Raw genomic sequence first — 27,568 nt, 5'->3', positions numbered from 1 at the left:
AACTTGCATTTCCAGGGAGTTTCCAGGTAATGTTGATGCTCCTGGCCTTGGGGCCTCATGGAAAGAACCACTGTTACAGTGTGATGAACAGACACAAGCCCTTTTGAGAGCAAACACCTCCAAAGAATATTTGGTGATGACTGAGTCAGTAAATTAAAATCAAATTTAAGCAAGTTTGTGAAATAAATGGGACGAGGCGTTTAAAAAACTTTCCTGGACTATCATCTTTAGAAATTCTTCTTTGTTCGTCAACACACTTGCATGAAAATAATCATCGAAGATTTATTTTCTCTCCAAAGGGCTTTCATAGAACCTTAATCTTTGATTCCCCCCCATGCGGGGTCCTGTGCCCACCTGGGTGCCTTCCGTACTGAACCACCTGTAGAATGTGAGGGCTTTGAACCTACATTTTCTTTCCAAATCTCTACATTATTCTCCTCATCTCGAGTATAAACCATGCCATTTTTATGTGTATTTATAAACATGCTAGTCAGATGAGGTGATGGGAATATGTCATTAAGACATTTTATTTGTGTGGTGCCTGGGTGGCTCAGTCGGTTAAGCGTCTGCCTTTGGCTCACATCATGTTTCTGGGGGCCTGGATGGAGTCCTTTGTAGGGCTTCCTGCTCAGTGGGGAGTCTGCTTCTCCCTCTCTGCCTCCCCTACCACTCCTTAGCTGGTTCTCTCTCTCTCTCTCTCTCGCTCGTGCTCCCTCTCTAAATAAATAAAATCTTAAAAAAAACCCAAACCCAAGAAACAGAAAAAAAAAACATTTTATTTGTTGTTTATAAGGAAACATATACCACAGTGATCTTTAAATCAAAGTTGTAAAATAGTATCTTGTCATTATATTTAATCTTCGATTTTAGTGCTTTAATCATAGTGTGAGAAGAATTTGTATTTAAAAATTTGTATTTAAAAAAATACTTTCTATAGGGCATTAGTAAGAAAAACGGGCTACTTTATAATGGGTAAGTTGAACTGTAGCTACCCATATGTTGAGAGGACATACTGGTGAATTTGTAAGCTGCAGAGAAATATATGAATGTTAAGCTTTATTAGTAAAGGAAACGATATTTCTTCTTTACACATATTTGCTTCCCCTTGTACATTCGTTTCCCTTTTGTAAAACATTTCTTTATGTCGCTCCTCCTTTGTTAAGCTCCTGAGTAACCTTTTTCCCCTTTCAGCTGGCATAGATCATAGGTAGAAACCACCCTCTAGCGGCCAAAAGCATCATGAAAAAAAAAAAAAAGACTATAAAGACAAAGCTAAAAAATGAGGAAGAGGTTGATTTTTGCATGTGACTAGTTTGTGACCTAGTTCCAAAGGTGAATCCAAGAGAAGACTTCTAGAAACACACAACAGAGAAAAATCCCCAAGATGATGGACAGGCTTAAGCCTTGGTTTTTAGGGGCTGCTGTCTGGGAAGGCTCGCTGTTGAGTTCTTGAACATCGTCATGATCCAGCTGGGTTATCTACAGTATATTCTTTCATTTGTCCCTAAATGTGTTTGGAGGAGAATGCTGTTTGTGAGGATGGAACTCAAGCCGGGGGTGGTTTGCTTTTCGACCATATACTTAAGGCTTTTTTCCCTTCGCACGTGAATTAATGATGATTTACACTCTATTAATAAACCTAGAGAGGTTTCAGAATTTTTAACATCTCCAAAGATTTTCTTTTTTCATGTAAAAAAATGCAATTCTCCTTTAAAAAGGAGTTTTTCTTCATTAACAGGACACCTTATTGTGATGGCTGTTCCTCATGTCTTAAAAAGTCTTCTCTTCAGTTAAGACTGGATCTTTTCTCTCCGTATACCCCTCCACCTAAAAATTACCCTTAAAAAAGTCAGCCTTTTCTTAATGTTACCATTATTCTTTTGCCCAAACAACTGTAGACACAGCATGGGTATTGTTTCCCTCGGTAATCAGCAAGTGAAACACCTGTAAAAGCATCTTTGATATTTTTCTTTCTGTGTCACACAAGTAACCTATTTTCAATGTGGGAAGTTAGAAATTTGAATATGCACACTTAAAATATAAATATAAAAACGAATCCTTTGATTTCCCTGCCTGACAAAAACTGTCAATTTTAGGAGACCTACTCCCAGGCATTTTCATGATTTTCCGAATCAAGACGTTTGCAAAGAAAAGAACTCCTGCTGTAATTATGTATGCAAAGGTTATTTTGCACTGGGATTCCATCTTCCTAGCAAGTTCAGTTCACTCACTGTGACTGAGCGTCGTCTATATTCACCAACCTGTGTGCTAAGGAAGGGAGAAGAGAACAGACCCGTTGTTAAGAGAAGATGCAGAATTTGGGATCAGAGTTTGAGCTGTGAGTCAAAGCTTTACTGCCTGGCAGGAAACCAGATCCAGCACAGAGAAAGCGCCTCAGGGGGATGAGAGGGCTGAGAGGGAAGGCAAATGGGTAGGTTTTTTTAAAAAGCCAAATGTAAACAGACTCCGTTTCATATTAGAAGAATCCAGGAATCTGAGTGTCTGCCTGGGAAATCTGGGCTCACAGGTTGTGGCATTGCAGAGCTGGTCCCGTTTATGTTTTTCCAGAAAGCAGGCTTTCCTGCCGATGGGAGGCAGTGGCCCTGGGACATAGGTGCTCTTCCGGGCTGTGGCGTTTTAGTGCTCTCGTGGTGTATTCAAGGCAGGCACCTCTTTTCAGAATTCTAGTACCTTCATTGTCCTTGAAAATCAGATGCGTGCAGTGGTCAGCAGACCAGGGGGACACATGCCTCATTTGTTATGTGTTCGGTGGGTATCATATGCCGGGCACCCTGCTGGACGGTGTGGCCACTTCAGGTGAAATGTCAAGTACGTGTCCTCCTGGGGGTGGGGCGGGGGCCCTCCTTTTATAAGGACTTAGCAGCTTCTGTTGCAACAAGCGCCCCTGAATTACACAGATGGAAGATGCCATGTGCTGGCCCTTGAGATGGTGACACCTGGGTGGCCCAGAGCTCCCGACCTGTGAACACTTAACTCTGGGTTACGGAAAGAGGTTCGTGGAAGGAAAGGGGTTCAAATCCATTTTATTGGCATAAAAGATAAATCGAGAGGCAAGACTTTCTTCACTCAAATGTTCAAATCACCCCCCCCTCGCCCCCCAGTGCCCCACTGTCTCAGTGACTCTTGCAAGCAGTGCTCACATCCCTTTGGTCATCGGTTGGTGGTTACACCAGGGGGCGGTGTGGCTCCACAGGGGACCCACGACTTCTGGAGTCATTCCATCTCCTCTCCACCCTTTTCTGTCTTTTTAGGAGTTCTTTCCCTGTGCCTCTTTCCCCCATCTCCCCCTTGATATTCCGGGTCCCTGTCTTCTACCCTCTCCCACTCTCTCTCCTTCCCCCTACTCCTTGTCTTTCTGTCTCCCTCTCTCTCTCTCTGCTTCCTCCCTCCCCCAACTTCTTGCTTCTGACCCCAAACCTTTCTTTTTTTGGCTACCATTCTGTAGATCCCCTTAGTGCCTAGCTCACTCCTGGTCAGTATGGTCAGAATTGGTCAGATGGTCATTAAAATGAGCTGATGTTTTTTCTTCATATGGCTTCCCTGGGAGAAATTGTCAGTTAGCTTTGTTCGATTAAGATCTACTTCTAGAAAGTGGTTTTACCAGCTTTCTGGCTTTCCATCCCAATCCCTGCTGCAGCCCCACCATGTGAATGAGATTCTGTTGAATGGAAAAGTGCCTAGAACAGAAACTGACCCCTGGAAGGGGGTTCGATAAATGTCAGTTTCCTCCTTCCTTCCAGAAGGCGTTGCAGCCTCTCTGGGTAAGCCAAGCCAGGAAGCTGGGACTCACCTACGTCCTCGCCCTTTCTCAAGCTCCACATCCCATTTCTTCTTCCCACATCCCGTTGCTATTTTCCTTTTTAAATGGCTCTTGATATTTCCTCTCTGGCTGGCCCTGCCACCACACTCATCCCACTCGTGTTTTCCCTGGGACGATTGCCATATGTCTTCACTGATTTCTCTGAATCGATTCTTATGGGGCTTTCCCCCATTCACCAGAAAAGTGATCTTCCTGAGAGGCGCACTTGATCTCTCACTCTCTGTACCCCCCCCCCCCCCCGCCCCCGTTGAAGGTATCACCTGACCTGGTGGCTGCCAGCGTCTTGTTTGTTCTCTGCCCTCTGCTCTTCTGTGGACCTCAGCCCATCTCTGCAAGAAGACGTAGCAGCCTGGCCCGCCTACCATCGGACTTCTATCCACCCTGCCTCTCCTGTCTTGAATTTTCCAGCGCCCCCCACCCCCCGCCACCCCGTTGCTGCCTACACACAACCCACCTCTCAGCTCACTGTCCCATCCTTGGGGCTGTCTCCCTGGAGCTCAGCCAAGTCCAGTTCTCCCACTTCTTCCTCCTGGCACCCTGCCTTGGGGATCGTCCCCTTACTCACACTGACCCAGTTATGATTTCACATGTATTTGGATGATTGTTTGGTGTCTGTCTCCTTTAAATGCCCCAGTAGAGGTATTACATCTATTTTCACACACAGGAGGCACTTAATAATTGTATGTTGCATTAAAGAATGAATCAGTCGAAGAGGCAGACAGGAGACCGGAACGTGGCCAGCCTTCACCCAATGACTGTGAAAGGCAGCGGCAGCCTGCAGAGCTGGGAAGACAAACTCATTGCATGAACTGTTAGGATATGACTTACAGCCGGCTGTCCGTCGTCCGTCTTTCTCGGAAGCCCAGTGAGGGATGTGCAAATCTGTAGACGGCTCAGCAGCATATAAATACTAGGGAGCCTGGAGAGTCTAAAACTTTAATTTAGCCTCTATGTATGGTCCTTCCAATTTAATGTTTCTGAGAAACACAGCCAGGGAAACATTGATTGATTTGGGTCTTCTCACATCTATTTTCTCTCTGGTTCCGGTGCCTCCAGCAACGAAAGGATGAGAAATTAGGGAGTAAAGAAAGAAGCAGCCATGGCAGCCACTGTGCTCCATGCGCCAGCGAGGCTCTGTCTCCTTACACAACTTCCTCCCATTTATAGATGTTTTCCTTTTTCGTGTGTATGTGTGTGTGTGAGACAGGGATGTGATTGCTGCATGGAGGTCTGTACAGATACGAACATCAGCATATCTGTTTAGAACAGAACATTGGAACCCTCGATGGGATTAATGTGAACAGGGATTCATACCTACTTTATTTCTTTCCTGTTCTTACAAAAATTCCTATTGTGATCATATCGGCAGAGAGAGTGATATTGTGCACCTGCACACGTGCACACACAAGCTCACACACACACACTCTCTCCCTGAAACCAAGCTCTCAGCCCAGTAGAATGATTGCCCTGCCCATCACTCTGAGGGTCCCGAAGGGTCTCTAGGGCAATCAGCGAGTTTAGCGAGAATTTGAAAGCTCACGGCCATACTAATGTAACAGGATTGTTTTCCCTTTTGCCCACATTTTTAACTCACGTGAGAGAATGTTTGGAGGGTTTGATGTCTCAGGAAGTGGTCTAGACTTGAATCAGGGAGTCTGGGGCTTCCACGTTTTATCATTCAATGTGAAATGAGAGGAAACATCCTCTGAGTTGCTACATGCCCTTAAAGGAACCACCTCCTTCTCCTCCACTCACTTCAGTCTGACCTTAAAGTAAAACAAACAAACAAACAAACAAACAAACAAAACCCAAACAAAACCCCAGACGCTTCAAATTTGCGCTCACCTTGAATTTGGCCTGTGCTGGGGGAGTGAGCCTTGTGGCTTCCCTGGTGTTCTAAACACATTGCTACATTGCTGTTGGTTTTTGAAGGAGCTCTTTGCTTTTTCTGAGGCAGTGGGGAGCAGAGGTAGCCCAGCAGAGGTGGTGTCTACGGCGGGGGAGTCACCCCAATTTGTTATACAGAGTGTGGAAGCCATCTGGCTACAACCGGAGTCCCCCCAGTTTGGGATTTTTAGAGTGAGCTGCGGTGGGCAAGGGGAGAAAAGAGCTGTGGAGTAGACAGCATGGGGCCAGAGCCTCTCTTCTGTTAAGATGAATATTTAAGTGATGTTGTCTTGGGACAACGTTGAGAGAGCAGAAAAGGAAACGGCAGCAAAAAGCCTTGACTTTCAATGGACAGAACAAAACCCGGAGATGGCAATGGTATTCTAGAACCCTTCAGACCCCGGGGGAGTCAAATCCTGGCTCACTGTGCCTTTGCTAAGCCAGTCAGTAGTGTAGGACTTTGGTCTTCAAGGGAGGACACAGAGGAATTAAAACCTAATGGCAAAACTTTCAGCAGGGTTCTCAGTAGCTCCAATAATCAGTCACCAGGTGGGGCTTCTCTCCTCTCTTTTTCCTTTCTGTCTATCATCTCTCTCTCTCTCTCTCTTTACTTATTTCTTTTTATTGAACTGTAGTTTACATATAATTCATATTAATTTCAGGTGCACAACATCGTGATTCGAAAAGTCTATACGTTACACTGTGCAGACCACCAGTAGAACTGTCATCAGTCCCCATGTAATGCTATTACGATGTCATTGACTATGTTCTTCGTGCTGTCACTCTCATCCCTGTGACTTATTCAGTCTGTAACTGGAAGCCTGTACTACCTCCTCTTCTCTCCTCTCTTTATTCCATTCATTTGGTATTTGAATCTGACTAGCCCCAGATGAACTGAGTGTCCATATTCTCTCACTGTGGGAGGAAGTCACCCAGGTATTATATTAAACCAATAGTAACAGATGGACCCCTCAGTTCTGCCCCTAAAATCCCTTTTCTCAATGAATGTACTCTCTTCACCATGAAAAACCCAAACCTACACATTCTGAAATGTCCTCGAGTTGTTCTCGTGTTCTAAAAAGGATCTAGGACATTGGTTCTCAAAGGGGGTTTATGTTCTCCAGGAGCCATATGGCCATGTCTGGAGACCTTTTTGGTTGTCATGACTGGGGAGAGGTGGGCTGCTGGCATGTAGTGGATAGAGACCAGCAATGCTGCCCAACATCCTACAATGTACCGTACAGCTCCCAGCCATCAAGAATGATCTGATCCAAAATTTCAGTACCGCTGTGGTTGAGAAACCCTGATTTTGGGTGTTAAAGACTGAATTTTGTCTCTCAATTTCATATGTTGAAGTCCTAACCCCCCCTCTCCAACCACCCCAGTGTGACTGTAAAGGAAGTGCCGTCAAAGAAGGAATTAAGGTTCAATGAGGCCTTTAGGATGGGGCTATAAACCAATATGGCTGGTTCCCCATAACTGTCTGAAACCACCAGGGGGGGTGCCCACAGAGACAAGGCCACATGGAGACGAGACACAGGGAGAAAGTGGCCATCCACAAGGTGAGGAGAGAAACCAAGGCAAGGAGATTTCCAGCTTCCAGAACTGTGAGAAAATAAATTTCTGTTGTTTAATCCCCCCAGCCTGTGGCGTTTGGTTATCACAGCCCTAGCAGACTGGTACACTAGGTAATGCATTCTGGGGATGTTCTCGGGAGAGTAGGAAGAACACAGGGTTGACTGTGTGTCCTTGGGCAAGTTTCTTTATCTCTTTGACCCTTAATTCCTCATGGAAGAACAAGGGTTGACTCTCTTTCTTCATCTATACGCTGGGACTAGCCATGCCCATCATTTTGGGCTGTCATGAGGATTAAACCAGTTAGCCCATGGGAAGGAGCTGGTAAAGCAGATGACACTCGTGTGCTATTAGATTGTAAGCTTCTTGCAGGTAGAGACCTGCCATTGAGCTTTGTATCCGCAGTACCTGAAAGCTCCTGGCACATTCTGGGCACATCTTAAATGTGTGTTGGTTTAATCAATGGCACTGTGGGTGCTGATCCAACAGCTATTTTGAGCATCTTTTCTGTGCCAGACACTGAATACAGTGTCTGTGAACAGTGCGATCTGTCTTCCAGCTAGTATTCTAGAGGAGGAAGAGAAATAATAATCTAGAATAGGAATTGAAATATGATTTCAGACAGTTATAAGTGTTGCCACGAAATCAGCTAAGTATTAGGATGAGTAACTGGTGGGAGAAGCTTTAGACAGTGTTGTCAGAAAATGATCTGGAGAAGGGGTTTTTGCCTTGTTTTGTCTATTGATACAGCTGTGCTTTGTCGGTGATTTAAGTTCTTCAAGACCTGTTGCTCTTGTGAAGGGGTTTTCCCAAGGTACTGTCTTCTCTGGATTTACCCAGTAGTTACACTCCAGAAAAACTCAGCATGTCTTAAAAACTGTATATGTCAGTGTGCATGTAAAGCTATTAGGTTCTATGCCTGGAAGCTCATGGAATAGAGTTTTCACCTCCATGAATCTCTGATGGACAGACTGAAGTCCTGAGGGACACCAGAGTATCCTTGTTGTGAGCAGTATCCTAGACTTTATAAGATGGTTACTATCTCTGGCCTCTGCCCACTAAATTCCAGTTGAATCCTCCAATCAGTGTGATAAGCCATCCCTCCCCTCCCCCAACTTTCAAAATAACCTCTATAAGGCAGTTTACCTCCCATTGAGAGTTACGATTTTTTTTTTAAAGATTTTGTTTATTTGTTTGAGAGAGAAAGAGCACAAGCAGGGGAGGGGCAGAGGGACAAGCAGACTCTCCACTGAGTGCAGAGCCTGATGTAGGGCTCGATCCTAGGACCCTGAGATCATGACCTGAGCTGAAGGCAGACACTTAACCAACTGAGCCACCCAGGCGCCCCTCCAGTGGCTTTATAATCTTCTAATCCAGTTACCATTTTTCGGTCTTTAGACTCTTTGAGCCGCCTTCCTTTCTTCCCCTGGCTCCCATGACATTGCTGTCCTTTGCTTTTACTCCTCTCCTTTGTCTTATCCCTGCCCAGTGTCCTGATCTGGTTTCTCCTTCTCCATCTGCCCGTCCATGTAGATCTGACTTCAGTCCCTTCTTTTTTTCTCTCAAGAGTTTTTCTTTGATGAAACTTCAACACCACTTCAAGGCCACTAATCCCCAAGATGCTGTTTCTGCACTATTTAAGACTATTTTTCCATCTGCGACCTGGACCTCCCTAAGCGAGCCCTAAGTTAAACAAAATTCGACTGGTCAACTTCTCAAAACCCTGATATTCCTTTGGTTGTGTTAATGGCAACATTATCCACTCACTCAGCCTAAATGCAGCGGCCAGAGTGACCACGCTCACTGCTCACGTCCAGCTGATCGCTATGTTCTGTCAATTTAAGGAATATTGGAGTCGAATATTCAGGAGCAAGTCATGCAAAGATGGGAGTGGTGGTGATGAAGATAGCTGCCCTGGAAAGGGTCACTCTGATCTCACCCTTCTGATCTTTTTTAATTTAAAAAAGTTCTTTGGACTAGCCTATTTTTCCTAGACCCTGGGCATACTGCCCTGAGCTAATTTGTTTGCCCGAATTAATTACTCTCAGGGGGTGGCAGCCTCATTTTCACAGAAGCCATCTCTTTTGGAAGGAATGCCTTTTTATTCAAATAGTCCGACTTAGGTTCTTGGGTACTCAGTATAAGGAGTGACATTTCCATAAAGATGTTGAGATGTTACCATCCCTGAAGAAATGGTTTCAGAAAATGAATCCTCTATCTTTTTCTTTTCCCGCAAGGAAGAAAAACATCATCAGCTTAATTATATCTGTAAAATAACGTCCTCATTTGCTTTTCATGTTACTAGGGGAAGAAGAGAATGATACAGCTTGTGAAGAATGAAAACAATTATGGGTGATTTCATGAAATTTGCTTTTGATTTTTGTGTATGTAAATAACACTTCAATTGGGAGGTCAAAAATGCTTGTAGGGTTATCTGTTGTTCTTCCAAGCGATTTTCAAAACATCTGTTAGGAGAGCAAATATGATTGAAAAGCTGTTCCTTGTGACTGTCGGTCTACACGGAGAAGCCAAAAGGCAATGAACTTGTTATGTAGGTTATGTGTTATATTTCTTTAATTGTGAGAAAAATCACATAACATGAAATCTACCCTATTAACACATTTTTAAGGGTACAGTGCAATTTTGTTAATGATATGTACATTGTCAAATAGCAAAACTGAAACTCTATATCCATTGACAAGGAACTCCCCATTTTCCCCCTCCCCTGAGCCCCTGGTAACCACCATTCTACTCTGCTTCTCTGAGTTTCACAACTTCAGATGCCTCATATAAGTAGAATCAGGAAATATTTGTCCTTCAGTGACTGGCTTATCTCACTTAGTTTATAGTCTCAAGGTTCATCCATGTTATAGCATTCAACAAGAGTTCTTTCCTTTTTAAGGGCTGAATAATATTCCATTGTATTTATAAACTGCATTTTCTTTATCCATTCATCCCTTGACTGACATTTTGGTGGATTCTATCTCTTGGCTGTTGTGAATAATGCTGTAGTGAATATGAGAATGCAAATATCTCTTTGAGATCCTGTTTTGGGTTATTTTGGATAAATCCTGGAAATGAGATTATAATTCATATGATAGTTCTATTTTTAATTTGGGGGATTCTCTCTATTGTTTTCCATAGTGGCTGAACCATTTCACATTTCCATCAGCAGTATACAAGGGTTCTAATTTCTCCATATCCTTGCCAACAATTTCTATTTTGTGTGTGTGTGTGTGTGTGTGTGTGTGTGTGTGTGTGTTTATAATGGTGGTTCTAATAGGTGGGATGCAATAACTCATTGTGGTTTTAATTTGCAATTTCCTGCTGATTAGTGATGTTGAGCATCTTTTTGTGTAACTTGTTGACTAATTTGTATTCTCTTACACATTCCACAAAAAACAACTCAAAATGGATTAAAGACCTAAATGTAAGACCTGAAACTATAACACTCCTAGAAGAAAACATAGGGGAAAACCTTCATAATATTGGTCTTGGCAATGATTTCTTGGCTAGGACACCAGAAGTACAGACAACAAAAGCAAAAATAGAGAAGTGGGGCTCTATCAAACTAAAAAGCAATACAGCAAAGGAAGAAATCAACTGAGTAAAAGCCAACTATGGAATGGGAGAAAATGCTTGCAAACTCTCTATTTGATAAGAAGTTAATATCCAAAACTCTTACAAAAAGAAAGGTTTTCTGCTGAACCCAGATCAGGAGTCAGCAAACTTGTCCTCCAAGAGGCCAGCTAGTAAGGATTTGGGGCTTCGCAGACTATAGAGTCTTTGTTGCAACTCCTCAGGCTGCCTTTGTAATGGGAACACAGCCATAGACAATGCATAAAGGGATGAATGCAGCTGTGTTTCAATAAAACTTTATTTATAAAACCAGACTGGGATGCATTTGGCCTGTGAGCCAGAGTTTGCTGATCTTTAATGTAGAGCAGGGTTCTCTGCATTTGGTGCTGTTAGCATTTTAGCTGGATTTTTTTTTTCTTTTTTCTTTTTTTTGGGGAGGTTGGTCATGAAGGGCTGTCCTATGCCTCCTAAGATGTTTAGTAGGATCCTAACACTAGATACCAGTGGCAGCCTCCTTCCCCTCCACCCTAGTCGCGACAACCAAAAGCACCTCCAAGCATTGCCAAATTCTGGGGGCAAAATCGTTGTCCATTGAGAAACTCTGAATTAGATGATCAAAATACTGATGAAGAGTAATAAATATTTTTCTAAAATTATAAAAAGTAGGGGAAGATAGAAGAATTGAAACCCATGGCCTGTTTGTCTCAGGTAGGTCAAGGTCTCAAAGGCGCCGGTATCACTGCCTCATTTGGGAGAGCAGTTCAAAAACAGCTGAAATGGCAACAAATTTGAAAACCGCTTTGTTAATACTATACAGTTAGGAGCTTAACCTACTTTTGCTATAGGCATGAGAAACAAAACAGTTCAACACATGAGCATGTCCTAATGCAACTTTCTGAGTCTGAGGGTTGGCTATGAGTTGGAAAGCTGGGTGGGGGGGACCTACTAGTTCTAGTTCTCATTTGAGGAAGGGTTTCTTTTTTCTGCTTATCTGAATTCAGAACCAACACAGGCAGAGTGATTTTTGAAAGCACTCACGTGTTTCTCATTGTTTGGAGAGGCCAGGAAAAAAAAATGGCTTGGTTTCACTGCAAATTGGCACTGATGCATGTTTTTGAAAGTTAAAAACAGTATAACATTCATGAGTGAATCTCAAAGAATGTTGTCTTCTTGTCCTTCAGCATAAACACCTGTGCTGCGAACGGAGTAAAAGTCATCTTTATTGAGAAACTGGTAGTTTCTTTTTCTTCATTGCTCTTATTTTATTTTTAAAGTACAAAATATTATAATTGAGATAATAGTTCTTTTATTTTTTTAAGATTTCATTTCTTTATTTGAGGGAGAGAGCAGAGGGAGAGGGAAAAGCAGATTTCCTACTGAGCGCAGAGCCCGACATGGGGCTCGAACCCAGGACCCTGAGATCATGACCTGAGCTGAAGTCAGCCACTCAACCAACTGAGCCACCCACATGCCCCAAGCGAATCACAATTTTAAATTAAAAAGAATTACCTCACATTTTTTTTTAACAATTAAAAAAAATTTATTTGACAGAGAGAGAGATCACAAGTAGGGAGGCAGGCAGGCAGAGAGAGCAGGGGAAGCAAGCTCCCTGCTGAGCAGAGAGCCCGATGCGGGGATCAATCCCAGGACCCTGAGATCATGACCTGAGCTGAAAGCAGAGGCTTTAACCTACTGAGCCACCCAAGTGCCCCAGAATTACCCCACGTTTTATCAGGAGTTTCTGTGAAGCCTTTTTAGCTGACTTTCTGCTTAATAGCAAAGGAAATACATGGACCCCTTTCTCTTTTAATTAAACCCTCTTTACTTGCTAGATACCGCTTTCTGATTGGAGGAGGAGTGGTGCACATCCTTGAAAGGAGCTCTTCCTCCCATGCTGTCAGCCCCGCTCTGATTATCCCTGTCTCCTGTGGCCACGCTGATGCACTCAGACCCTGGTCTCTGGGTCACTAGTGTCGTTGGACATGGTGTAGTAATGAGACCATCTGGTGGATAAATGGGATCTTGCAAAGGATGATGAGAAGGACTCTTCCCAGCCTTCCCGGAAAGCCACATTGCAACTAACCCCCAGGGGACCCAGCTCCCTAAATCCCCTCTGTCCGTGCCCTGCTACCATTGCCGACCCGGCCGCCTTCCTTGCAGGCTGGTCCAGTGCGGGTTTAAATGGAAGCCTTTGACCGCAGGCCTTTTTCTCTGCCCTTCAGGTTACCACGGCCTCTACTGTGAGGAAGAATATAACGAGTGCCTCTCTGCCCCTTGCCTGAACGCCGCCACCTGCAGGGACCTTGTTAACGGCTATGAGTGCGTGTGTCTGGCTGAATACAAAGGTGAGCCCCGCTTGGCCTTCTTGTGCCCGAGTGGCCTGCATGACGTCATGGATTTCTCAACCCAGATGCTTGAACCTCTAATTGGAGCATTACATTATTCACAATAAAAACCAAATGCTGGAGATGGGATGATTTATGGGACCGGAGAGAGCGTTCAGCCCGCCCAGGGTTTCCTTCTGATAAGCTGAAAATCTCTCTCCTGCCCTTTCCTTCTTCTTGTCTCCTTGCTCTTTTCTCTGTTGAATGTGTGCAAAGCCGATGGTAAGAAGTGAGCCTAAGTGAACCATCAGACACAGATGGGAGGACAGGGCTGTGGAGACCGCGGGGGAGGGACGCGTGCTGTTCTGCGGGGCTCGCTGGGCAGAGACAGGAAGCTGTGCTGTCTGTCAGTGCAGGACGCACGTGGAATCTCACATGTTGGCAGGAAAGTTAATCCTCGTTAAGTGAGTCAGTTGCAAGAGAAACGTTATTAGTTCATTTGAGTGGACACGCATCAAAGTCACTCTGGAAAAACAGCCGACATCGACAGAGTGGTTATAATGTGCAGACCTTGTTCTAAGCCCTCGTGTGCGTGAACCCACACTATCCTCCCAATAATCCTGAGGTGGCAGTGGTGTCCCTCAGGAGCCCAGCCAGCGTGTCCCTAGTGCCCTTTCTTCTGCCTCCCTGTGGGCTCAGTGGTGTGGCTCCATTTAAGCCCAGACACCCTTGGATGGCATGGCGCCAGGAAGTCCTGTTTATCGGCTGCCACACACATTTCTCTGAGCCACAACTTCAGAGCTGGGTTTAGATTTTTGCAATGCCTCCGTGGGCTCTATTTATAGCCATTTCATTGAGCCTTTTGCTCCCAGCCCTGCTCACTTGATACCATCCATCTGCCTGGTGACCTGGCCTTGCGGCTGCTGTCCCTTCCCACTGAGTGGACTCACCCTTATTTAGTGGTCTTTTTGGTGGGCCTTGAGGGTGTGTAGGCCACATGGATGAACTTGATCTGGTCTCTCTGGCTGGTAGGGATGAGGTGGGGCCAAGGGTTTGCTTTATGTCAGGAGATCTGATGCTTCTCTCTGAGCGTGATGCCTGTTGAGAGCCAAAGTCCACCACTTCCGCCAGGACAGATGTGCTGGCTTCATTCACGTGGATTTCATTCCAGGGTTTTCGGGGTATTGAGAAATAGGGAGTCTGCTCGATTCTGGAAAGAAGAATAAAGGAGCAGTGAGTCAGAAGACCTAAGTAGTGCATCCTAATCATGCTGCTGGCTTCCTACTGAGCCAACAGTAATCTCTGAAGCTGACCGGTCTTTATATTGTCCATACAGAGTAAGGGCAGTGATACGTACTGACATTTTTAAATTCTTCAATGACAAAATTAGTCATGGATGTGCTTCCAAAATTAAAAATTCCAAATTCTACTGTTGATGATACAAATTTCCTATCTTTGAGGCATTGCCCATGCTCTGATCCTAAGCAGTAACAAATACAATTACACACGATGGGCCACAGATACATATGTTGATCCTTCTCTATATGCTCTCAATTCTATCCCTTTTATCTTTCTGGGACTGGCTGTCTGTGAGGGATGATCCAAGAAGGAAAATGACCCCAGAGGATAGCCCAACATTTTGGAGGATTTGGGTTTTCAAGAAAAGGATGCGGGTGTTGGGAGCTTTTGTGCACAACGGGGTTAGGGGAGAACTGCATCAACGGCTTGCAGGGCTCCAAGGACCCTCAGTTTACGAAGAGGAAGTACGTGCTGTGAATGTGTTCCATGTGACCTAATGGTCTCTACAGATCTCATGGAAACTGGCTGACCTCTAAAACATTTGGACAGTTGGACTGTACTGGTCCTTTATTTCCTATATGGCTGAGAGAAAATGGTCTCTCTTCATTCGTGGAGAGCCCTGAGCCTCCCAAACTGGGAGGCCTCCATCCTGCCCCTTAGTAGACAAGGCTATCAGTTGGCCAGCCTGTCTAGCACTGGAGGGGAGTCTCCAAGCCTTCTGTCTCTGCCTGATGTTGGCAACCTTCACCCTGGCCAGCACGGGGAGTCTGTCCCAGCAACTCAGAAAGGGAAAATAACCTAGAAAATAAAAATGAGTTGCAGCAAGCACCACCAACTGCAGCCACTCAGGAGAGGAAGTGAAACGAGTAATGTATATTACTCACACTTGAATCTGGATCTGGAAGAGCCAAAGGAGGAACTATTTTGTGATAGAAGTGAAAACATGAGGAAAGGGAAATCCTGACTGACAAGAGAGGAAATGTGGAGAGAAGACCCAGGCAGTCTGTTTCCGTCTGGATGGTGGATGGTCCAGAGGAAGAAAGGACACATGGAAATAAAATAAGAATCTACTAATTACTAGAAGGAGAAATGTATGAGCTGGAGATAACTGGAGTTTTCAGATAGAATTAATGAGTTTGCAGGGTGCCAGAGAGATTAATGAAGGAGATGAACACAATTTGAGATTTCCTGGTAAAATTTCCAAATCTAATGATGAAGAGAAATCTTTTTTTCTGTAAGAGTCTTCAGAGGGCATACAGGTTACATACAAAAGAGAGAATCAAATCTGCACTGACCTGCTTCTCTCTGTAATGAAACTAGCAATAGTAGAGAAGTGTTTCTGGCTGCCCAGTGCAAAGGGTGGGTGGTCAAGGGTCCTTTACGTTTGAGGGCAAAAGAAAGACATTTCTCCCATTTAAGGGTATAGAAAACATAACACTGTGTCCTCTTTCTAAGAGAATTATTTTAAAAAGTATTCTCACTCAGTTGGAACTATATCAGAACAAATAAACTAGATAGGGGAAGATAGAGAACAGGAAGGAGAGGGTTGAACAGATTCTTTAAATGCAGGGATAAACCAAAATAGATGATATTAAAGTGCTTGTGGCTGGTAGTTTAATGGGGAAGAAGAGTCTTTTGAAGACAATAGATGTACTTGTTTTACCAATTAGTTCTGCTGTATAACAAGTCACTACGAAGTAACAGTTTGAAATGACACCCTTTTAGTTGCCAACCATCCCGTTGGTCCAGGAGTCTTTGGGGACTCCCTGCTTAGGGTCCCACAAGGCTGGAATCAAGATGTTGGCTGTACTGAGTTCCCATCTGAAGCTTGAATAGGAAAGGGTCAACCTCTGTGTTCCCTCTGTTTTACAGAATTCATATCCTTGTGGTTGCAGAAGTCATGGCAACTTGCTCTTTGAAAGGGAGACGGCAACTTGCAGTGAAAAGGAGATGAAAGAGAGCTTGTGCTCTTTCATGTCTCTCACTTCAGGAGAGGAGCCTATACTCTCTGAAGATCTCACCTGATTAGGTCAGGCCCACCTAAGATCAACAAAAAGTGAACTGATTAGGGGCCTTAACTGCATCTTCAAAATCACTTAACTTTGGCTGGGTGCTCTTGGTCCAAAGCTCACACACAAGAGAAGGGTGTGACTCGTTGGGGGCCCACCTAGGATGTCTCCATTATACCCATTCTTCAAGAAAAATTGAAATGACTGCATTCAAGTTTGCTATCATTTTAACTAAATCCCTGAGTTGAAGGGGATGGGGAGGGAAGGGTTGGAAGACATACATGCATGTTAAAGATCTCATCCCAGTGGGCAGGTAAAGTGGTCATTTAATCTAGGTGTATGTGTAGAGACCTTTAGGTTTAGATTTAAAATAAGTCTCCTTAAGGCAAAGCCTAGCAGCGTAAATGGTCGAACTTCTAAAGTAGGAGTTGTGGAGCTGGGGTGGTGGGTGGTAGAGGAACTAAGAGAGAGGTGAGGGGGGTAAGTCATGGCCTCCAGTCCAGGGGAAAATTAATTCACAAGATCCTGTGTCTTTCTCTCCTTGGGGGATGGGCATCAGTCCCTCGGAAGCATTTCTCCAAACATATACTTACATATAGGATGTGTGCATAAACTCAGGAAACTAGAAGACAGGTGGGCAGCACCTCTGGGTTTAGAACTTACCTCTGGGGTTAGAACTTAGGTTGGTGGTGTTTTGGGGGGAGGGGGTTGGGACTTCAACCTCTTCCTGTACAAATGCATTTTTTTAAGTGGTGTTCTTTACTGTTTTATGTTAAAATAGAACTCAGATGAACATGACTTTCTAAAAAGAAAACATGTAATAGGAGCTCAGCAAAGTGTGGCTAAGAACATTTTGAAAATGGAAAGCAAGGAGGGGGAACTTCTGCCAGTGTTTTATTATTATTTGTTTGTTGTTACTACATTCACGTGTTAGGGGTGTGAGAACGGAGAGCTAACCACAACTGAATAATGGCCCAGTGTCTGTAATAGTGTCTCACCCTTAAGGAGGAATTGGTATAAATGGGAAGGAATTGTTGTGTTTTGTTTTTTTCATAAAAGGTGTTGGAGAAATTGGTCTGCTATGCAGAAGAAGAAATGTTTTTATGCATTGCACACAAATTGGAAAAAAAAACCCTTTCCAATGACTTGGTGTCCTCCTCGACTTACTTCCCCCTCTCTTCCTATTTATTTTACAAGCAAGTTTCCCTAGATTACTGTAGATACCATCTCAATTTGTAACATTTTTATTCTTTTCTTGATCCTGTTCAGTTTGGATCTTGTCCACACCGTCTCGCTAAAATGGGTCTCGTGGTGACCTCACTGAAGACTTTTCAATGAGATCCTGAAGCCTACCCCTCCAGCTTCTGACTCCCGGTCCCTGGGTGCCTGCTTCCTTGCCCCATTGACTGCCGGCTCCCTCTTGAAACTCACTCTCCTTTAGCTTCCTTCTTCAGCCCGTTGCTATCCCCTGACTCTTGTCTCTCTGCCCTCACTGAATCCTTGCTCTCTGGATGACATGAATGTCATAGGCCCCAAGGGTTTCCTTCTTGTCCCCACTCTCTCCCCCCACCGCCTTCACCCTCATCCAGTCCTGCATCCACTGACTGCAGTGTTGGTCCCGGAACATGTGATCCCTCCCTCCTTGACCTCTCCCAACCTTGCCTCTGTGTTTGCTGTGACATTGATGGTCAACCTTGTAGAAATCCCCTCTGTCTTATGCTAAATCATCATCTCCTGAAAGGCAGTGACTATGTAGGCTCTTTTCCTGTTAGTTCTCTGCAGCTCTTGGTGTGGTGGCTTACACAAAGGCAGGTGCTCAACAGCCATCTTTAGTTGCATTGAAATTGTTGCTTAACATGCTAATTAAATAAAGGAAACCAATGTAAATGTTTTCCCAGAAAATTTCTGCTGTATCGTGAAATTGTTAGAAGTGAAATGCGTGGAGGGACTTAGAGTAACCTCTCTTTGGACATACCAAAATGCTCATCTGACCTCCAAAATTAGCTCAGAGCTAGTTCATGGCAAGACTTTCAAGACTCTGCTTAGTTTGTGACTTCATAGTGTCAGAAAGTTAAGTTGCCCCATATGCCATTGACTTTTATTTTAGTAGAACAAACTAAATGATCAACAGTATACTCCTTTGGAATTTTTCGTGGCCAAAGTTAGAAAATATTTTGTTTTTTAAGTATGAAAATGATGTAACAACAATAATCAAATTTTGGAAAAAGAAAATTTGAGATAGTTCATAGCTTCATAACAGAATACAAGAGTAATAAGCATCTCTGTTGTTTCTGTCCTTTTTAAATATCCATGTTTTTATGGTTACAATGGAGTATACGTACAATTTTTATATTGTTCTGCCCTTGCTTTCCTTTTGTAGTATGTTTCATTTAGATATTGCTAGAGGTCTTACTAATTCTATATTAAATAGCTATGTAATATTCCCACGGGGGAATGTTTATCTGTTCCCTTGTGGCATCTGATGTGAGACTTTTATAAACAATTTTGAAATGAACATCTTTATGCATATAATTTTTATACTTTCTGAGTTTGGCGGGGGTGGGATTGGGCTTCAGAAATGACATCATTGGGTTATACGTTCAATGCCATTGTACCTAATTGTTCATTTTAAAAGTCTACAGAAATTTGTAATTGAAAAGGTGAGAACATTTTGTTTGCCCCAGTTACTTTTTTCTGCGTAACCAGTGAACAAGAATTTTTGGGTGTTTTGTGTACGTAGGCCTTCTCAAATAGTGGGATAGATACCAAAATGGATAAGTCAGGGTTCCTTCCTTTTTTAGGCTAATATTTAGCCAGAGGAGCAGATTGAGATTGGCGCACACACAAGAAATAATGAGGCCAAGGTCAAGATGTCAATTATAATTTCTGAAATAGTTTAGAAGAGGTTGGCCTCTGTGATGGTTGAAGTACTGGGACATTTTTTGTGGAGGAAATAAGTTTGAATAAAATAAGACGATGTCTTAGAACAAATATTAAGTTCAAAGGACACATAGAGTAAATTTTCTTTATCTGGTTTTATTACCTAAAATAGTGACTTTCAGTTTTCAAAATATTAATCATGACCAAATTGCAATGACAATGAAGACTTGCCATTGGCGTGCTCCTCTTTGAATTTTTGGTCATTTTAATTCTAAAATTAACTTCTATACAGAGCCCTGTTGGAATAGAGATCTTTTCAGAAACATTGCCTCTCTATCCCTTAATATGAAAAGTATGAATTTTTATTAGTTTTGACTGAATTACAGTTTATTTTTGCTTGAGACTAAACATAAGTTTCGTAATCGTGCGTGCTATGTCCGTTGCCAATGGGTGATGCATGTGTCGTTCCACAGACTTAATTTGAAGTGTGGACCTGGTTTTCCCTGACAAAATAGGGTATTTTTGAGGCAGATTTGGAATGGCTTCTCACTCCTCTGGCAGTCCTACCTGTGTGTCAGCCAAAGTACACTGACCATCGCCCCTCCTGAAAGGATGGGATTCTGGTGGTACGTCCAGAATGTCTTCCATGCGTTAAATCATGGCCTCTGCTCTGAAGGCCCTCAGAGATTTGTTGAGGGGGGAGGGGGATCAGACAGGAGAACAGATAAGTCATGCTTTAACACAGTAAACTCCGTCATACTGCGAATCTCAGCATGCTTTCAGTGCACAATGGTGGAAAAATGAAGCTCTGTCTTCGGAGACTCAGGTTCAGCTCTCTAGAGAAAGAGCATTGGAGTTAGGTTTTGACAGATGGAATGTGCCAGGTGAAGACCAGCCCGGGCAGAGGGAAAGGAAGGCATTCAGGTCAGAGGAAATGGGCTGCCAGCACAGTGTGGTACTGGCACTCAGGGCCCCTGGGGAAGGGGGGCCTGAGAAGGAGGGTTTCGGTGGAGTCTCTTCAGCACATCGGTGGTGTTCATGACTCTCTAGTCTCTGTCTTCAAGGTTTGCAGCTCATGGTTGTTCAGCTCTTAAGACAAGCTGAGCAATATGACAAGTGTTTCTTATAAAGGGGTTAGCAAGGTTTAGAGTATAGAAACCAAGGGCTTGCTGGGGACTTTAAGACCATCTTGCTTCATAGCCATTGTGTTTCCATGAAGATGAGATGCCAGGAAACTCTCAATCTCAAATGACCCAGTATCTTTTGAAAAAGAGAAGTAACAAGGGATAAAATTATTGCCAAAAATTAAAAAAAAAACCCCAAAAGATTGAAATTGCTATTATCTTGGGTATTTTCATTGAATCTATCTTACTGAAGTCTTTTAAGGTTGAGATGTTCAAATATTTAGCTTACAATTTGCTTTTCTGCCTCGTTTGAAAAACGTGGTCCTCTGCGTGTTCATGTGTTCATTGTATTAATATTATGCAGGCTCGACTGGCTAATGTATTACTAGAAACCCAGTAAAGATCATCCTTGGTCATTCTTTCTTTAGATCAAATGGACATCTTTTTAGATTCCAGGCATCTCTGAACTTTGGCTCTAACCATATTTCTCATTGCATTTGAAAGCATTTTCTGTCACCTGGTTACCATTGATCAGCCCTGTGGGAGCTTGAAAATGTGAGGCTCTTTGCTTTTTGATAAACACTTTGAAGCAGAAAAGGCTGCTTTGCATTTTATTCATTTGATTGAGCCTATGCTACTTGGGAATCAGTGAGAAAACAGAAGCTTCTGGGTGAAAAGGCTGTACATACCCAGGTGAGAAAAAAATGACCAGTTTCATGCACATCTTTACATTTGTTTGATCTTGCACATCGCTTGGATTGCCTGGGTTGGTTAAAGTCACTGAAAGTCACCAAGGCTCATTCCAGTCACTGGAGACAGGGAGGCAGCTAGGATGGGGCTTCCGGGGTTTGAGGCCCACCAGGCCCCACGCAGTGGGATCAGGCTGGTGGGTGCAGGGAGAAAAGCCAGGCAAGGATCTGAAAGGCACTTTAGGAAAATAACTGGCAGAATATTATTCATGGGTTGGTCATGAGGGGCAAAGGATAAAATGGAATGAAAAGCCATCTATTCCAAATTTGCCAGGCTCAAATAAGTTGTTAGTATGAATACAGATAGGCAGTTCTGTTTCTCCTTCCTCTTACACTTTTTTGTCTTTCATGAGCCCAATTCTTAAGACACTGAAAAAGAAATGATAGACAAAAATCTCGAGAGTAATTTCAGTGACTAAGTGATGAGTCACTGGGTGTGGCTGTCCTTTTCACAATATGAGCTCAGTAATGAAGTGGAGAGCAAATTGAGTAAATACCATCCCGTCCCTATTTGCTTTCTGCTTACTTGTTGCGAGCCTGTCAGGAAGGGCAATCATATCATTCTCTACATTCTTATACGGAATATAATCTCTCTTCCCCTCCAACGGGCAAGGGATGAGGGAGAGAAGAGAGATTAATCCATTCATCGATCTTGGCCTTCCGGTGAGACGACAGCAGAAATCTTACCTTTCAAATAGCGTTGAATTTTTAAAGTTTTTAATAAAATTATAAAGCACTAATGACTCACTGAAAAGAAAAATTCCACCAATATAGAAATCCCTGATGTGAAAGACAAAATAATTCAGTCCTTCAGTCCTACTTTCGCATACACACATAAACTTTTTTTACACCCATGGGAAACTGCTTTTGCTGTAAAGATTTTTAAGATGTCTGCTTTTTTGTGAAATGGGTGCTCTGAGCTCTGTGGAATTTAGTATGTTTCCAAGGCCAGTCTGAGCTCACTCTCGCAGACTAGTTAGCAAGGACAGGCTCAGATTCGGATCACTGGTGGTTTCAAAATCCTAGCTTGGGGAGTAAGGCTATTTGTCTCCTAGCTTTGTTGCCAGGATCCAGTGAGCTGCAAAGCTGGGTGCGGGGACAAAGCCAGTGGACAACAGAGGTGAACTTTGGTACGTGGTAATTGGATTTAGTCTTTTAGAATAAAGTCCAAGGACCCCAGGGCTCCCTTTCTGCTCTGTAGTTCCCCAAAGTAGAACCAGAGCTCATTTCAATATCTGACTCTACATCTTCCTCATCACGGGGCTGCTTATTAATTATATCAATATCTTATAAAGGATGTCTGGCTCTTTTTCTTTTGGAGACTTATATAACATTCTGGTAAATATTGTCTTTCAGGGCTCTAACTTGCTGTTTCCCAGACTTTGGGACAGGTCATCAGAGAAAGTACAGATGCATGACGACGGTGGGACCTCAAGGCAGAGAATTGATTTTTTGTGTCCTCATGGGCGAGTCTTCACGATGGTCAAGAGTGGGCACATAGGTGTGCATGCTCACACACATGCACACCCATGTGCACACACACACGTGTGCCTCTGGGAATCTGCCTTCATGGAGTTCTGGGCTCTTCCAATGCTTCTCTTTTAAAGGCCACGGGGGCTGGAGATCCCTTAATGAGTGACCCCTCGTGTGTCTGTCTCTCCGCAGGAATACACTGTGAGTCGTACAAGGACCCCTGCGCTAACGTCAGCTGTCTGAACGGAGGCACCTGTGACAGTGAGGGTCTAAATGGCACCTGTGTCTGCGCACCCGGGTTTACAGGCAAGTGAACCAGGAACTGAGTTTTAAATCTATCCCCAAATCCCAAAGGTGGCAGCTGTTAAAACAACAACAACAACAAAAAACCCAAAAGCCAAAAACCAACTGAGAAATCTCTGTGCATACATTATTGCAAAATATGAATACTGTTGCAAAATGCAACTAGGCATTGCTTGGACAAAGATCTATTTTAAAACAATTGGCTGTGTTGTCATTAAATGAGGTTCTTCTGAATGCAGCGTCTGGCACGAAGGCTGCTGACATTGCCATTGCTGTACGTTTCCAGAGCCGTAGCTGGGAAACATGAGAAAGGAGCCATTACACCAACAGCTGAGAAAGTTCAAGTGTTCACGGACAAAGGGGAAAGGAAGGATCGGATGCGTCTTTTCTAGAAATTGCGTTTGGTGACCGCATTTATTTTTACTGAAAGATGCAACAGTGGCGGGATTTTGAACAATAAGGGGAGGTGGTGGTGGTGGTGGGTAGTGAGGGGGACAGACTTCAGCTACGGTGTTGATTGTTAGTGAAGTACAGATGCTCAAGGTGTGGAGAATAGGGAGAGAAAAGGTCCGAGAGTGAAGGAGATTGGGAGGGCAGGGGACAGGGTCGGGTGCTGGAGAAGCCTTGGTGGCCGCTGAGCTCTGAGTGGGAGGAGTCATTTCTAGATGAGGGATCCTTCTAAATCACCCCCTACCCTATGGGCTTCAGGGAGGCCTTGAATCCCTGAAAGTGGATTTCAGTGAGACATCCTATGTATGGGTATCTGTTGAGAGGAGGCTCACATTTTCCTCACAGTCTCAGAGGAACTGTGAACCGTTGGAGTGAGAAGGTTCTATCCTTTGCTTTCCCATCAGAACCCAAGAGTTCCGGAATGGAGAGTATAGGACAAGTCTAGGTTTCCAGAGGTGGCTAAACCAACAAAAACATCCGGGTCACTCTAGTTTGCAGGTTGGGAAAGGTTGACATACGAAGTCCAAGAACAGAACAAAGTGGGGTCTTCAGCTGCAGGAAAGCCTGTTAGCTCTGCCTGGAGAGCAGCTCGGGGCGCTCCCCTCTCTCCAGTTGAGCAGCGGCAGCCTGGGGGATTTCATAGAGCACGGGCTCCTGGTCCATCCCTGAGGACCCTCTTTTGTGCCTCTGGAGAAGATGGCAGCGGTCAAGATGTGGGAGAAGAGACTTCTGATCTTCCTTCTATTTATGTGTCACATCCTGTGTTTTCCTTTTGGGTTTTCCTGAGGCTGAGAAGTGGGCTCATTCCAGAAAATGATTCGCAGATGGTTTTGTTTTGCTGACTGGTTTATAAACACACACAGACATTTATACTCATCAATGGATGCAAAAATAATATTGGGGAAGCATTCTGGGTCTTTTTTTCCTCAGACATTTTTATCTCACAAATCATAAAAAGCTTGGGGCAGAAGATTAGAAGATATATGGCTATAGGAAGAAACCCGACAGCTTGGAGGTAGCCATTAATATCTTGACACATATATCCAGAGATCTTCCTGAAGTTCCATGTGTATGACATAGAACATTTAGGGTATATGCATATATATTTGAATAAAAGAGAATCATATCTATCCTACTATATTATAACCTACTTCTCACTTAAAAATACATGTATATCATAAATGTGGTTCCACCTGAAGAAATAGCCTTCTGTTTTACCATTTTTGCTGGCTGCCCTATAGCTCATTATATAAAATGTTGTTTTTTTTCTAACATGTTGCCCATTTAACTTTTTGGGGAGTTGAGAACTTTTCCCTATTATAAACAACCTTGCTATGAGTATTCTCAGATGTACATCTTTGTGGACTTGTCTGATTATTTCTTTGAGCTAATTTCCTGGAGTCCCAGGGTCCAGGACAATATGTACATATTTCCATACTGCTCTTGTGAAAGAACACTGTACCAAAATTCACTTCTACCGAGACTATACAGGGACATCTATTCTCCTAACTTCATACAGATACTGAGAATTGTCATTCTGGTGGCCAAAAATGCCCTTTAAGCGTTTTTGTTTGTAGGTCTCTGATTCATAATAGGATTGTATACTTTCAAAATATATGCATGGTCATTTGTGTCTCTTCTTTTGTAAACTCCCTATTCATATCCTTTCTTTGCTTTTCTACCATTTAACAACCCTCCTACCTTCCTTTCTTTCTTTTACTTTAAATTTTTTTTAAAAGGTTTTATTTACTTATTTGACAGACAGAGATCACAAGTAGGCAGAGAGGCAGGCAGAGAGTGAGAGGCGGAAGCAGGCTCCCTGCTGAGCAGGGAGCCCAATGTGGGGCTCGATCCCAGGACCCTGGGATCATGACCTGAGCCAAAGGCAGAGGCTTTAACCCACTGAGCCATCCAGGCGCCCCTTACTTTAAATTTTTATTTTAATTCCAGTTAGCTAACACTTATGTTAATCTTTATTCTTGACTTGAAAAAGCCCTTTTAAATAAGCATATGACATTTTATATTCTATAGGTTACAAATATTTTTCTATTGCCATTTGCCTTTTAAATGTATAAGATGCTTTATTTTCCTATATTATATTTTATTTTTGTATAATTAAATCTTGATATTTTCTTTTGCTTTCTTTTCTTGTAGTTTCATGCTAGAAAGACCCTACACATCAAGATTTTATAAACACTCTACTATATTTTCCTAATAACATACGAGTTAATTTTTGTGCATACAAATCTTTAATCCATTTGAAATTTATCTTGGTATCTTATGGGAGATAAAATGCAATCTTTTCTCCAGAATATTTACCAAATCTCCAATTTCCTAATCTATATTTGCTCTTAGATATCCCTCAAAGATACGTTGAGCTATAGATTTTCTTCTCCCTTCCATTTTTAAAAAGATTTATTCATTATTTTAGAGAGCAAGAGAGAGGGTAAGGAGGGACAGAGGGAGAGGGAAAAAATCTCAAGCAGACTCCCTGATGAGCCCAGAGCCCTACTTGGGGCTTGATCCCAGGACCCTAAGATCATGGCCTGAGCTGGAACTAAGAGTGGGACCCTCAACTGACTAAGCCACCCAGGTGTCCCCCCTACTCCCTTTCTTCTTGCATGTTTGCTAGCTCAATAAATGGTATTACCAGCATCTTGGGTTTTTCTGGGCAGAAACCAGGGGCTCATTTTGTCCTTTCGTCCTCTTTTTCCTTATCTGCATCCAAACACCAAAGAATCCTAGAACCTCTTAGATCCTCTCGCTTCCTGGAACCAACACTGGGCTGCCTTCCTCTTCTGCCTACATTAGTGCAGCCCCTCTAACCGGTCTCCCCACACCCCTTTGCCTTCATCCCTAATGCACTCCCCACACTGTGGAGACCTTATGAACTGATCTCTAATCCTGTTGCTTCCTACTTAAATGTTGCTTATTGGCATTCATTGTTTTTAAGAAAAAGATCAAAGCCCTTAGTGTGGTTGTCCAGACCCTAGCAGTCTGGCCCCATCCAGCATTTCCAGCCTTGCCCTGGCTGGTTCCTGAACACCCAAGTCAGGATCTTCTCAGTAGTATCCTTTCCTCCAGGACAAGGACAAGTGTCCTTGCCTCCTGGTCCCCTCTGCTCCCCCTCCCTGCCCCCAGGCATCTGTCCGTGGTGCTCACCCTGATCAGAGGGAGCAGTTGGACTCCTCCATGAAGCGGGTTCCGACCTCACTCTAAACTGGTCTTTGAAAACAACAAATGTCTATTTCCCTTCAGCCCTGGTGACTGTTCTGGCTGCAGAGGACCACAGAACAGTTCCCAAAGTTGTTTGGAGAGCTGTGCTGTTAATATCCTTTACAGAATACTGGTCCCATGAGATGCTTCTTGGAAAAAGCATCTGTGGCTGAATGAATTTGGGACATGGTACCATGTGGATATTCATAAAGGATGTCTGGGAACTACAGGCTCTGAGAGGTCGTACAGTAAGGCATTTTATTTGCCTTTGTTTATTTTCCAAATATTTTTGATATAGAACCTTTCTTTCCCTTTAAGAAGAACCTAGAGTATTCTGAGAATTAACATGCATGGAAGAGTCTGGTGATAAAATACTCCCTTCCACCACGTAAGGAGTGATGCTGCCTGTCCTCTTTGAATTGCTATCTTGGCACCAAATACTTTTATTTTACCTGAAAGTTCGTAAAACTTACTCTTGTTCCACTATTAAGTACTCAAAAGCCCCCTAATTGACTAAGTGGGGTAAATTAGACCAATCATTGTTACATAATTAGACACTCAATCCAACGGCACATTTACCTTATGAGATTGGCTTTTTCATCTTGGGTTTATTTTGCTCTTCTTCTAGGGTGTTTAGGGGAGACGTTAGATTATTGATTTGAGGCTCTTCCTTATTTCTCATGTGTATAATTTGGAGCCATAAATTCACCCTTCAACACTTCTTTGGCTGTTGGGGGCACCTGGGTGGCTCTTGATTTTGGCTCAGGTGATGATCTCAGGGTCCTGGGATTGAGCCCCATCTCAGGTTCTGCACTCATCATGGAACCCGCTTGGGATTCCCTCTCATTCTCTCTCTCTC

General features: G+C 43.4%; 1 protein-coding gene across 1 annotated transcript in view; it reads left to right on the top strand.

The window, feature by feature from the left end:
- The window catches only part of DNER (delta/notch like EGF repeat containing), a 308,774-nt gene that overhangs the window by 259,462 nt on the left and 21,744 nt on the right, over positions 1 to 27,568 (top strand). The window contains exons 9-10 of the mRNA XM_032857415.1: positions 13,105 to 13,227; positions 22,933 to 23,046. Of these exons, the coding sequence (XP_032713306.1) occupies positions 13,105 to 13,227; positions 22,933 to 23,046 (237 nt within the window). The remainder of the gene's footprint in view (positions 1 to 13,104; positions 13,228 to 22,932; positions 23,047 to 27,568) is intronic.

The sequence above is a fragment of the Lontra canadensis genome, unplaced genomic scaffold, assembly GCF_010015895.1.
Source record: "Lontra canadensis isolate GAN:19392208 unplaced genomic scaffold, GSC_riverotter_1.0 scaffold13, whole genome shotgun sequence".
NCBI lineage: Eukaryota > Metazoa > Chordata > Mammalia > Carnivora > Mustelidae > Lontra > Lontra canadensis.
The sequence above is the reverse complement of the archived record's forward strand: the minus strand, read 5'-3'. Positions and strand labels throughout refer to the sequence as shown.